This window comes from Vidua chalybeata, chromosome 9, assembly GCF_026979565.1.
Source record: "Vidua chalybeata isolate OUT-0048 chromosome 9, bVidCha1 merged haplotype, whole genome shotgun sequence".
In the NCBI taxonomy this organism is placed as follows: Eukaryota; Metazoa; Chordata; class Aves; order Passeriformes; family Viduidae; genus Vidua; species Vidua chalybeata.
In genome coordinates, this window is record NC_071538.1 from 806,634 (window position 1) to 819,330 (window position 12,697).

The 12,697-nt window shown below is 58.2% G+C and overlaps 1 protein-coding gene across 1 annotated transcript; it reads right to left on the bottom strand.

The window, feature by feature from the left end:
- Nucleotides 1-372: 372 nt before the first annotated feature.
- On the bottom strand, nt 373-4,281 carry CRIP1 (cysteine rich protein 1). The gene is made up of 5 exons (XM_053950961.1): nt 4,174-4,281; nt 1,379-1,473; nt 1,229-1,286; nt 1,056-1,103; nt 373-726 (listed from the first exon to the last, which is right to left on the bottom strand). Exons 1-4 carry the CDS (start codon nt 4,211-4,213, stop codon nt 1,063-1,065), a joined length of 234 nt encoding a protein of 77 aa, XP_053806936.1. The 5' UTR covers nt 4,214-4,281; the 3' UTR covers nt 373-726; nt 1,056-1,062.
- Nucleotides 4,282-12,697: the final 8,416 nt, after the last annotated feature.

Sequence of the window (12,697 nt, forward strand, 5' to 3'; positions counted from 1 at the left end):
TCTGTCAGTGCTGTGTTTGCAGTAGGGCAAAAATGTTGAAACACAAAAGAGCAAAGCTCTCGAGCCAGCTCTTGCTTTCTAACACCACAGCTCTGCTGTCCCTGCCAGGGGAGGCTGGCTCTGCCTCGGCAGCAACCTCCCACTTCCCTTGGCCTTTTCAGGTGGCTGCTCAGATCAAAAGCAGCAAATACCAGGTTGTCCTGATGTGACAGTCAATCCCCTCCCAGCAAGACACCTCTCTGCCCCAGCTGAGGGCACACGGGGCCATCACACAGTGTGGGGCTCAACCCAAAGGCCGCAGGGGCATCAAGCAGGTGGCAAGCACTTCACAAACAGGTCCCGTGGGACTCCTGTTACAGAGAGCACAGCTGCTACAGGAGGGAAGCATCTTTTCATTTATTAAAGACTGAGAATACAACTGTGGGTCCGGCCACGAGAGCTGGATGCCTGAAGCAGAGCTAGGTTTTGGCTGGAAGGGCGCGGTCTCCTCTCCAGGCAGCCTGCAGCAATATCAGCCAAATTTCCTACCCAGCAGGGCAACGCAATGTCCCCACCCTGGCTGCACTCCATCTGGAGCAGAGCCTCTCTCCACACCAGCCCAGCCTTGGTTACTTATTGCTTTGAATGTGCTAGTCTAGTACAGGGTGAATTAAAAACAAAAATGCATGTCTGTTGCGGCGTGTTTGTTCTGTCTTCAGGTTGTGCTGGGAACCCTGGACATCAGACCTGGAGAGGGATGGAAGAGAGGAGTGGATGAAGTCAGGCTGGGCTGGGAGCAGAGGTATCCCAGGGACAACAGTGCTCCTGGACAGATCCTGGCTTTGCCAATGGTCACAGAGGACCTGGTGCTGGAGCCAAGGGGGTGCTGTCAGCTGGGGCCGGTGGAGAGGAGCAGCTGGCACCCAGCTCCTGAGCCCTGGTGTAAGGGCTGGGAGTCACAGCCAGCCCAGAGGGACGCTGTGGCAGGCCTGCCTTCCCCACTGGCCTGAGGGAGAACAGCCCCAGCCAGCCCGTGGAGCCAGAGACAGGAGGGGAGCTCAGAGGAAAGGACCAACCTGAGGCTTATTTGAATGTGTGGCTCTCAGCTCCTCCCCGGCCGAACCCTGGAAGAGATGGAGCGGGGTCAGCGCTGCCATGGGATGGTGAGCACACCAAGGGCTGGAGCTCGCCAGGAGACAGGAGCCCCGAGCCCCCTCACTCCCTCCACAACCCCGCCACAGGCACCCACCTTTGGGCCCGAACAAGGCAGCGTAGCAGGGGTGGTTGCAGTAGGGTTTGCCATCATGCTGCAGGGAGAGAGAAAGAGCATCAGCCCCACCTCTGCTTGTGCCAGCCCTCAGGTGCAGCAAACCCAGGCCTGCTGGGCAGCAAACCTCACCTCTGCATGGCCTCCAGACGTCAGGGTCTTGTTACACTTCTCACATCTCAAGCAGGGCCGGTGCCAGTCCTTCCCCAGAGAAGTCACCTTCTCGGCTGTCATGGAAAGGAGGTGGGTGAGCTGAGGCACTGAACAGGCACAAGCGCGTTTTGGCAGATTGGCTGCCTTGCCGACAACCCTAGGGAGCACATTTTTGGGCATTTTCTCAAGTCTGTCAGTCGAGGACAGAGGGCACAGTGTTCAAACCCAAGTGTGCACACGCAATGCCATGCACATCCAGGAACGTGCATCTGCAGCAGTGGTGCCACGCCCAGGGTGAACACGGCTGCATCCATGAGGATGGACTGACTTCTACCCCATCCTCCAAAGACCTGAGGACCTCCCTCCTTCCAACATCAGCCTGCAAGGGGATTAATTTCTCCCCAGGAAATCACTAGAGTTGGCAGGGGTGAAAGGGGATGCTGGCAAGGACTGGGGAGGCAAAGCCATTGCCACGCCCTGCCAACACAAACCAGTCCCCTCCAGCCACAGCTGGGATTCTGCTGGCACCATGGCAAATTAGAGCAGAGTTGGAGCCTGGCAGGGGTCCAGGCAGCCATGGGAGGGACAGCATGGGAGCCAGGACATGTTTAGGGAGAGAGGGGGGAGCACAGGGGGCCTTTTAATTGGAGCACAGCAGGGGAGAAGGGTATTTTCTGCAGGCGTGTGCGCTCTTCATATTGGCGGCCGAGCTCCTGGGAATTTATTAAGTGATTAAACAGAGCTGTCCACAGGAATTGTGTCAAAGCCAGGTCTGAATACTGTCCCCATGCCTGCAAATGGGACCAAGCCAGTGTGGGTAGTGCATGCCCTGGAGGGCCCTGGGCAGTCTGAAGCACCTTTTTGGAGCCCAAATATGCCCACAACGGCCTGCGTAAGGAGCGAGCTGGTGGCTGCAGAGGTGGGAGCGGGGGCAGTGCCCAAACGTCACAAGGCAGCCCTGCTGCCATTCCCCAGTGGCACAAAGGGCTTCCTGTGCCCACAGCCTGGCAGCAGCAAGAGTGTCCTCCCTCTGGGTGCCCCTTGGAGCCCGAGCCTGGCCCAAGGCAGGACCCTCCTGTCACAGGCTTTCTGCAAGGAGCACAGCCTCCCCTCTTGCACACGCATCTGCACCAACACTTGGGCAGCAACTCTGCTAAGGCTCTGAGTGCTACAGCACTCAGCCATGAAGGCAAAATTCCTGTAAACCCCAACCCTGGCCCTCTCAGCATCACCTCCTCCCCACCCTTGCTCTCTACAGACACGATTCAGCCCAGAGCAGCCTGAGGCACGCCCAAGCAGGACCGCCAGGCTCCAAAAGCCTCAGGGAGCCCCAGAGCCAGGATTGCTCTGCCTCCTCTGCCAGCGCTCTGGATGATCTGCAGGCACAGAAATCATGCATCCAGCTTGGTCCTCCGGCAGCTTTTGAACCCTGCTCAGCCTCTGAATCAACAGAGACATTTTGTAATAAGTGCGAGCGTGCTAAGTGCAAAGTCCACCCCCTCCTTGGTCAAATGGTGCCGGCCCAGCTCCTCCATGGCCGCGCCTGCGGGCACGGCAAACCCAGCTCGCCCCGACCAGGACTGACCCAGACCCACAGGGAAAGGCACACACTGCCACCAGCACCTTGGTGCCTCCCGATATCAAGCCACACAGGTAAATGAGGCACACCAGGAGCCTGAGTCACAGGAGGGAGCCACAAACTCTGTTGTGCCAAAACCTCCGTCCCAAAGCCCAGTTGCAAGCAGTGAGTTCAAGGCAAGGCAACGTTCCCCAGCCACAGGAAACACAGCCCCAGCAGCTCTCTGGGCAGCGCCTGTGCCAGCCCCAGCACAGCTCCCCAGGGTGGGCATCGCTGACAGGAACAGAGAGCAGCTCCTGTGTTTGAGCCTCCAACTCCTTGGCTGAGCACAAATAGTTGGGGCACAGGCACAAGCGGAGCAGAAATAAAGGAGAGAAAGAGGTCAGTGATGGCACCTGGGTTCCAGATCCCTCATCTTGAGGAAATCAGAAAGCAGGGAGTGTCTCTAAGCTGCTCCCAGCAAACCTCCTCGAGTTCAGCTATGCCAGGCAAGCGGAGAGGTCTGGCAGAGGATCCTGCCCGTTCCAAAAGCTGATAGCAAAGTGAGAAGCTCAAACCCCACAAATACTCTCAGACAGGACAGCGGGTCCGTGGCCCCAGAAGGGGCAGGAGCTTTGGGGCCCCAGTTTGGAGGGAAGACATCTGCTGGAAACCCAGCAGCAGAGAGCAGCCCAACAAGGCTCACACCTACCTTGCAACAGCAGCTTAAAAATAGCACCCAGAGGTGTCATCCTGCTGTGCTAAACCACACAGCACAACGTGTGGGCGACCCACTGACCCAGGCACTTGCCCGAGGGCAGGATTTGCCATTGGGAAGGTGCTTGCTTCACCTGCCCAGGCTTTCAGAGCAGCGAGCTTTACCAGCTGGGCCTTTGGGCTCCAGAGCGGCTCAGGGCTGCGGGCTGTGCCGGGAAGGAAGTGAGGCTGGGCTGCCTTGCTGCTCTGGAAGCACCCAGCGCAGCCCGCGCTCCGCAGCCAGGCATCTCCTTGGGGGTGGATCCACAGGATCCCCCACCCGGGGCATCCCGGGAACCCACAGGGCCGAGCAATTCTGGAATACCCCAGGAATTTGCAGAGATGGGGTGCGCAGCATGGGCGCCAGAAGCCGGGGCGCCCAGAGGACCCACAGTGCGGCATCGGTGCCCGGCAGGTGCCCCGAGGTGGGGGCGGCTGGGGCGGGGCAGGAAGCCCTTACCGAAGTAGACCTCCTTCTGGCAGCGGGGACACTTGGGCATGGTTGTCGGCTCGGCTGGGCTCGGGACTCCGCTCGCACCCGGCTGTGGGATGCTCCACGCCGGCCCCGCCGAAGTCACTGCTCGCCCGCCCCGCCCCGCCAGCGCCGCCCAGATGTGCGCTCCGCCCCGCCCAGATGTGCACCCCGCCCGCAGCTGGAGGGGACAGCCCGGGCACGGCCCTGCGAGGGCTCCCGAGACGGGGTCCTGCGTCCCCTCCCGCACCCCTTGCCCCTGCAGTCCCTCCAGCTGCACGTCTTGCGCCCTTTGCAGCGCACAGCCCCACGCTCCTGGCGTGCCACTGCCCCCCACACTGTGTCCTGTCCCCTCTGCAGCCCGGCCCCTGCCCACACGTGTGCTGGGGGGGTGGCCGAGAGCCCCGCTCCGAGCGGGAGCTGTGGCTGGCGTCTGTCAATTAACCCCGCTCCCAGATAGGGAATGATTCGTGGGGCGCTGCCCACCTGGGCTCGCCCCCTCCGAGCGCAGATTCGCTTTTCTCCCAAGGGAGTGTAAAAGTCGAGCCTCAGGCAGGGTGTCCTGCCCATGGGGAATTTTGGGGTGCGGGGTGAAGCTGGCGGGAGCTTCAGGACTGTAACCCCGCTCTTGCAGGACGTTGGGAATGGCGTGGGCGCGGCACACGGCTCCGCTCACTGTGGAGAGCCAGCCCATCTGTGTCACTGACTTTGTCATTTTATTAGGAGGGAGGACTTGTTGTTCCTTTTGTGCTTGGCTGTGAAGGAAATGAAAAGCCTATCCAAAGGTCTGTTTTGTGTGAAACAATCCTCCCCAGGGCACGTTGCTGTGCTGGAAAGGTCATGAGGGCTTGTGAAACCCAGCGCCAGGACGCCTGTGACTGCCTCCCGAAATACGAGGCATCCCTCGCCGACACAAACAGGGCCCTGCAGACAGAGGATCCCACCCGTGGGTGCAGGAGGAGAGGTGGCAAGCTGTGCCCAGAGGCGAAGTTCATGTTCAGTCAGGACTGCTTTACGAGCCAGCCTGGCTCCAGCAGCCTCCCTTCCAGCACAATCCCCCTGCTGATGCTCCCTGCTGCTGCCAGTGGTCCCGGTCTTTCATCCCACCGTTGGCAGCCCCACTGCAGGCTGGGGAGCACCGTCCTGCTCCAAGGGCAGCTCTGGGCTCAGCAGGGTAGGCAGCACCCACACCGGCAGGATGTCACCGGGAGCAGCTCCCGGCTGAGGCGTGAGTCATGCTGAGATGCTGAGACAGTGTCTTGCAGTATGGGAGGGGAGGCAGAGTGTCCTGCAAGGGCCTCGAGGCACCAGTACGTGCAGGCACCTGTATTTCAGCCGCATCACGTGCCCCTGTACCCAGACACGGCACTCGGTGAGCACCCAGCTGGGTAACCCAGGCCAGGACCCTTCCCCACACCACGAGGGGTGCAGCTGGCACCCTGGTGAAATACAGGGGACAAGACATGTCCTGTCCCCCCTCTGGTGGCCCTGCTTCCCCTCCTACGTGGTGCCAGGCTGCTTTGGGGCCACTGCCTGGCTCGGACAGATGTCTTCAGCTGCAATCCCTTTTAAGGCAGGTTTTGTGCGGGCCAGCAGCTGAAAACTGCCCTCCTGCAAGCCTCCTCCAGCTGGCCAGCCCTGCGGCCAGTCCCCATGGGCCACTTGGCCCAGCTCCTCCTGTGTCAGGAATGCTCCCACCCCGGCTGGGGCAGCAGGTGCCTCTGCATGGCACTGCACACCGAGTGACCCAGCTGGAGCAGGGCCTGGCCATCCCCTCCTCTCTGTGTCCCCACGGACTTTCCGGAGATTGTTCTGTTCACTCAAGAGATCAGGCACAGGACATGGGCCACTCTCACAAAGAAGGCAGCACCGAGCCACATGGTGCTCTCTGCCAACCCTGCCTGCATGGGGCTGTGTGCCTGCTGGCCCCTCGTGGCTCCTCGGTTGTCCTGGCTGGCTCTGCTGGGTTACCAGAACCCACGGACCTTGGGCTACACCCAGCCTGCTTCACCAGGAGTGAGCCAAAGCATGGTGGTGTGTGCCCTGCAAACCTACATGAATCCCAGCAAGCCAATCTCACTGGGAAAGCTGCCGTGGGACACAGCCCTGGATCCTGCACACCATAGGAGCTGTGCCTGCGCCCTGCTCGTGGCTGGGCCCCCTCTCCTGTCCCCCTGATCTGCAGGCATGCACAGGGCTGGGGCAGTGCAGCAAAGCCATCTGGCAGAGGGGCCCAGAAGGGAGGGAGGAAAGGCTACAGGTGTTCCTGGAGCACGGCAGCATCTTGAGAGCCCATGGGATACAGCCTCTTGCCCATTTTACAGGGAGCGAGTCCATAAACACTTGGAATGCCGGTGTGCAAAACCCATCAGCGCTCTGCAATGGAGCAGTCCCACTGTGCTGGAGGGAGCTGGCTGGAAACGCTGCAGCAGGCTGACGTTTCGGGTCACTGCTCCTTCTGCCATCCAGGGTCCCCCCAGGACACAAACCCGACTGCGTGGGAGCCTTCCTGGAGTGGCAGTGAGTAGCAGCCAGCTCATCCTTCCTCATTGGGGTGCTGCCCATGGTGCCGTGCCCACGCATACAGGCGAGGTCATCCAGTGGGCAGCTCCAGTGCTGGGCAGAGACAGCACCGGGGAGCAGGAGAAGGGCAGGGGTGGTATTTTCAGCACAGCCAGGTCCCACCCAAAGCATCATTCCAAGTCAAGGTTCATAGCCTGACAGGAAAACAACCCAGCCAGCGCCAAGGAGAGCAGCTTCTTCAGGAAAGCACAGCTTTATCTTATCTGCAGACCTTGTTCCAGCTAATTTAACCATTAGACTGAGCATGCCTCAGCTGTCAATGCCCTCTGATAGGAATCTGTGGGTGAGGCTCTATCCTGAAGCATCAGGCGCCAGTGCTCTCCGATGGCACGGCAACAGCCCTCGGAAAGCCTGGGCTGTCTCATTGTTTGTTTGGGTGGTGTTGTTATGGCCAGGACTATCCCCTCCCTTGGCAAGAGCCAGCACCAGCTCCCCAGCTCCATCTGTGCCCTATTTTGTGCAAGGTCCTTCCAGTCCCCAAGAGTTTCTTGGGCTCCTGGGGCAGAGTTGTGAGTCAAGAGCTCCTGGGTGTGCCAGAGCTGCCTGCCCAAGTATCTCCCTCAAGCATCTCAGCCACTGGTGACTACTGCAGTAACAATTGGAAGAGACACTGCCCTTTTTGCAGGCAGGGCAGTGACATAAGCCGATTTGGGTTCGTTTTGCTAACACAGCAAGAAAAAACCAGCTATTTCCGTGTAGCAGACCAGCCCATCTGCCCAGGCAGCAGCTCTAGGCTCCCCCTGCAGCCCCACCTTGCTGAAGTGGGGTAGGGGCTTCCACAGTTCTCACAGCCCCACAGCACCCTTGCACAGAGGGGAGAAGATACACCAGTGACAGCCTGGTCCAGCATTGTCCCAGCACTCTCACAACTGCAGAGGGGCCCAGAGTCCTGCAAAATCTCCCTCCCTTGGCCATGTTTCAGCCCATACTTGTGCAAGTTAAAGGCCCTCTCAGCCAAGACTATTTGTTGTAAAGTATGCGCCACACAACCCAGCATGGAACTCTAATTTGACAAGAAAATTATAGGATGGCTTAAAACAAGCCCGGCAGAAGCTGGGGGGAGCTGCCAGGCACGTGATCCCATCAAAAGGCCCACAGAGCTCTCAGTGTGCCCTGCAAAAGGGGCTGGCTGGCTCTGCCCCCACTCCCCTTCCATCACTCCGGATTTGCACACGGCTAATCCCATTACCAGACAGACAGGAAAACAACGGCACGAAGGCGGCTGTCAGGGCAAGTTACACCCAAAGGAAAACCTCTGGGATACGTCTTCATAAGGCTGACAGGCGACCGCTGGCTGGGAGTAATTGTGAGCAAGACAGCAGCAGGAAAGGCCTTGCAGAGGTGGGGGGCTTGGGGAAGGGGCTTGGAAAGGGGCACTCTGCAGGTTCATGGCACACCCACCAGCACACTGCCACTGGTGCTGTAATGCCCCAAATGGTTTGAGCCTGCCAAATATGCTCGCTGCCACACTAAAATCTGTGCTCAGTGCCCTTGGGGACACAGTGCAGAACCGACCTGCCTCGGGCACGGGCAATCACATGTCTGCTTGCAGCTGAAACTGTAAAAACGCTTCCAGGCCGGTTCAGGCAGCTGGCTGCCCCCACAGCCCCTTGTCAGGTCAGCTTTCACCCTCAGAGGCAGGGTGTGAATTATCATCACGGGGTTAATGTTACACTGCACGAGCAATAACAAACACGGAGCCACGGGCCAGCTCCCGGCTCAGTGCGGATGGAGCACACAGGGCTGCCCATGTGGGGACAACAGGGACATGGTGCGGCTTCCATCCCTGGGACAAAGGGGTGTGGCAGCCCTTGTCCGCCTTTCCAACCCTGCCAAGATGTGGAAAATTTCCTCCAATTCCACCCAGGCTCCCCCAGTCTCCCTCAGTACAGTCTGGCCAACGTCCCCACTGCCATCTGCTCTTTTCTGCAAGTTTCCATTAGTGGCAGCCCAAGGAAACCTCCTGGCTAAATCCTGCTGGGGGAGGATTTGGTACATTTTCCTGGCATGCCCTGGCTGTTTCTATTGTGGTTATCAAATGGGGCCAGGATTGTCAAGGAAGCAGAGTCTGCTGCTTTGGAAAGCTGCCCAGTGTCCAGGAGGGGTTGTCTCTGCCTGCACATGGGTGCTGGGGCTGGCAGGGACTGTGGACACTACTCAGGGGCTACTCGCAGGGGATCTGTGCCAGGGATCACCTCCCCAGCCTCCCTGGCAGCACTGTTTGCCCTGGGCTGGCTCCAGGCTGTTGACACCACACCTTTTATTCTTGGTTAAAAATTCACTGGAGGTGAGGCAAAGGGGTGCAGAAGTGTTTGCTCTCTCTGTGAGCACGCAGCTCAGCGTGGTCATGCCGTGGCAGTGGAGCAGGAAGGTGAAAAGGATGTAACCACTGTGTTCTGACATCCCCGGGCAGGACAGAGGGCCAGGGCAGAGCAGGAGAGAGGAGGAGTCACAGGTTTGCACGGCCATTAGCAGCCTGCACTCCTCCATCCCTCAGCACAGGTATTCCTCTCACAGCAGTCTGCCTCAGGACACTCCAGGAGCCCTCTGAGCTCCCGGGGATGGTTCCCAGCTGCTCACCCTACCTGAAAACCTGAAGGCTGATGCAGAGCTCGGCCTGCATCCTGGGCTGCTCCCTCGTGGATGGCCCCAGGCAGCAACACTGATGAGGGGGAGCCAGCACCATCCTCACCAGTGTCACAGCCAGAGCCTGCACCAGCAGCTCTCCCTGAGTGACACTCCAGGGCACTGCACTGGCAGGGAGATTTACCGCCCAAGTCCTTCTCCTCTGCTTGGTTTTGTGCCATTCCTTCTTCTTCATCCCTGCCTGCCCCCCTACACCCTCTCCAGCGTTTACACCCAGTTCTTTAACCTCCCACTGGGACCGAGCCAAAGCTCAGCCAGGCCAGGAGAGCCCCTCTGCTGACTCCAGGGAGTAGCTGAGCCAGCTCTTGGCCCGTGTGGAAACAAGCTGTGCTTACTGGGTCACTTTCAATATCCCATCTTAAATCACATCTTCCAGCACTTCATCCCTTTTGGCTCCTGTTTATTGACTTCCCAGCAAATGCTTTTAATCTGTCTGGCTTCCCTGCCCAGCTGTGCTGCTCTGGCCCCCAGTGTCCCAGAGCCATCCTGTCCTGCCATTTCCCTGCGTTTCAGGACCCCTCCACACCATGGTGGTTGGGGTGTGCATCTCCCTTCCCTGCACGGACTGGCTCAGATGTACCCAGGGCTGCCTTCATCATTCCTACCCCTACCAGCTCCTTTCCTGGTGTTTCCCGTGTGGGCAGCATGCTGTGCCTCTCTAGGAGCAGCCTTTGTGCTGCTCTTCATCCCTCTTCTGGGCCACGAAGGATGGCACAAGCTGTGCAGCCTCGTTTCTGGCGGCACAGGCACCCTCAGCCTTGTGTTGAGAAGCACCACTAGGTGACAATCCTGGCCCTCCCACAGCCTGGGGACACCGAGGCTGGCACCCATCACCCAGACTGTGCTCAGAATAGTTTGACCAGCTCTGGGAGCCAGCAAGTGAAATGTCCCAGGACAAATTCACAGGGCTTGGGGGATTTCCAAGCAAAGCTGCATCCACTTTGTTCTCTATTTTCATCTGTACCCTGGAGAGCTTGTCTGTAATCACCAAGGCCCTCCGACTTTTTTATCCCACTAGCAAGTCCAAGCTGAAAAAAAATTAAAGTATTTGACATCCCTGAGGGGAAGGATGTTTTTCAAGCCTCAAGCAAAGGAGCACTTTCAGCTCACGTAGGCCTCCCAAAAATAAATACAAAAATGCACCAAGGATTAGAGGCCAGAGCTGCCTTCCCTGCTTGAGCAAAGTGCCACTCTGCTGTGTCTGTGCCCCGGTCCTCACACACTGACCCATGAGCACAGGGACAGCCCTAGCCCCCCAGCACACACAGATAATCCCATATAGGACCCCTAAACCCTCCTAGGGCCTTCAGGTTCCTGCTCTTAACACCCACCCTGTACATGGGGACCGGGTCCCCAGCCTGCTGTACCTGGAGACGCTTTGTGTCACAAGAGGCACCCAGTCCCTCCACCTACCTGGGGGTGAGGGGACACTGCCCACCCAGAGCCTGAGCAGCCAGGTCATGCCCCTTGGCGCAGCAGGACATAGCTGTGATATTTGATGGCTTCCCAGCACTCCCTTGTGCAGCAGAGCTGAATTTTGTCTATTTTTGATTGCATTGCATTCCTTCAGCAAAACTCTCATGGGGACATGAAAATGTAAGGATAAAAAAAAAAAGAGAGAAAGAGAGAAAGAAAGAGAGAGAGAGAGAGAAAGAGAAAGAGAGAGAGAAAGAGAGAGAGAAAGAGAGAAAGAGAGAAAGAGAGAAAGAGAGAAAGAGAGAAAGAGAGAAAGAGAGAAAGAGAGAAAGAGAGAAAGAGAGAAAGAGAGAAAGAGAGAAAGAGAGAAAGAGAGAAAGAGAGAAAGAGAGAAAGAGAGAAAGAGAGAAAGAGAGAAAGAGAGAAAGAGAGAAAGAGAGAAAGAGAGAAAGAGAGAAAGAGAAGAAAGAAAGAAAGAAAGAAAGAAAGAAAGAAAGAAAGAAAGAAAGAAAGAAAGAAAGAAAGAAAGAAAGAAAGAAAGAAAGAAAGAAAGAAAGAAAGAAAGAAAGAAAGAAAGAAAGAAAGAAAGAAAGAAAGAAAGAAAGAAAGAAAGAAAAAGAAAGAAAGAAAGAAAGAAAGAAAGAAAGAAAGAAAGAAAGAAAGAAAGAAAGAAAGAAAGAAAGAAAGAAAGAAAGAAAGAAAGAAAGAAAGAAGAATCAGGGTGGGGGGAAGCCAGCCCATGGTGGGATCCTGCTGCCATTGCTGAGCCTGGCTGGTGCACGGCATGGGGCCAGGTCGGTGCTGGGAAGGAGAATCAGCCTGTGCAGGCCATCAGGGGAGCTCCCTGTGCAGGGATTGCCACCGGCTAGCAAAGAGGCTGGCGTATTAAGCTCGTTAATTAATGATGGGAAATAAGAGTTGCAAGGGGAGATGGCTGCGTGCCGAGGGCGCTGCTGGCAGCTCTTCTGGGCTCCGGATGAGCCATGGGCACCCCACCTCAGCACGGCTGCTGCTGCATGGGGCAAACTCGGCAAATTCTGGCTGAGAGGGCTCAGCTGTGGGTCAGGAGAGGAGCCGGCAGAGCGACACCGCTCTGATTTACACCGCAGCCCTGTCCCTAAAGCATCCGCGGGGTCAAGTGTCCATGGAAACCCCAGCAAAACACGAACACACTGAGCCCGTTCCCCGAGCCGGGAGCTGCGCTGCCGGGCCCTCTGTGCCTGGGAAAAGGCTTCGTGCCGCTGGGATTGCTGCCAGGAGGGAAAAGCCGCTGCTCTCTGCCTTCCCGCAGCATTTCCCAGCCGTGCCCTGGCTGTGGCTGGCAACCAACCCCTTCTGCGCGGCAACGGAGCAGCTGCGGGGCTGGGGCTGGGCTCAGCCATCGCGGGGGCCACAGGGCTCTGCTTTCCCCAGCAGACAGGGCCACCGGGATGCCTGGGTCCCCGGGGGGGGCACGGCCAGCAGGCAGCCCAACGGGGTTCTTGCAAGAACGTGACAGAAGGGACGAGCCCGAGCAGCAGTTCCCAGAGCCGGTGTTTGGCTTGGCAGCTCCGTACCTCACTCTCCAGACGCCCAGCTCCGAGGGGGAATAGCTGGATGTCTAAAACCAGGCCTGGCAGCAGGGCTGCGATCTGCCTGGGGACAGGGCAGCCCCCGGGGGCTGGCCAATGCCCCCACCCTGCATTCCTGCCCTGCTGCTGCCAGGCTGAGCTTTCCCAATGGCAGCCCCACTCAGGCACTGTGCCTGCTCAGCAAGCCCGGGCTGGGGGGAACAATGGCACCTGCTCTTTAACTTCTTTCCCCAAGTTTCCCACTCCCCAAAGCTGGGAAGGAACCATCCCACCCCACCCCATCCCGTCTGCAGGGC

Excerpts from the sequence above, each read along its gene's own strand:
- CRIP1 (XM_053950961.1), bottom strand. The coding sequence starts at position 4,213 with ATGCCCAAGTGTCCCCGCTGCCAGAAGGAGGTCTACTTCG. Across the intron at positions 1,287-1,378 it reads CGTCTGGAGGCCATGCAGAG|CATGATGGCAAACCCTACTG; the intron begins GTGAGGTTTGCT and ends CTCTCCCTGCAG. Across the intron at positions 1,104-1,228 it reads TGCCTTGTTCGGGCCCAAAG|GGTTCGGCCGGGGAGGAGCT; the intron begins GTGGGTGCCTGT and ends CATCTCTTCCAG.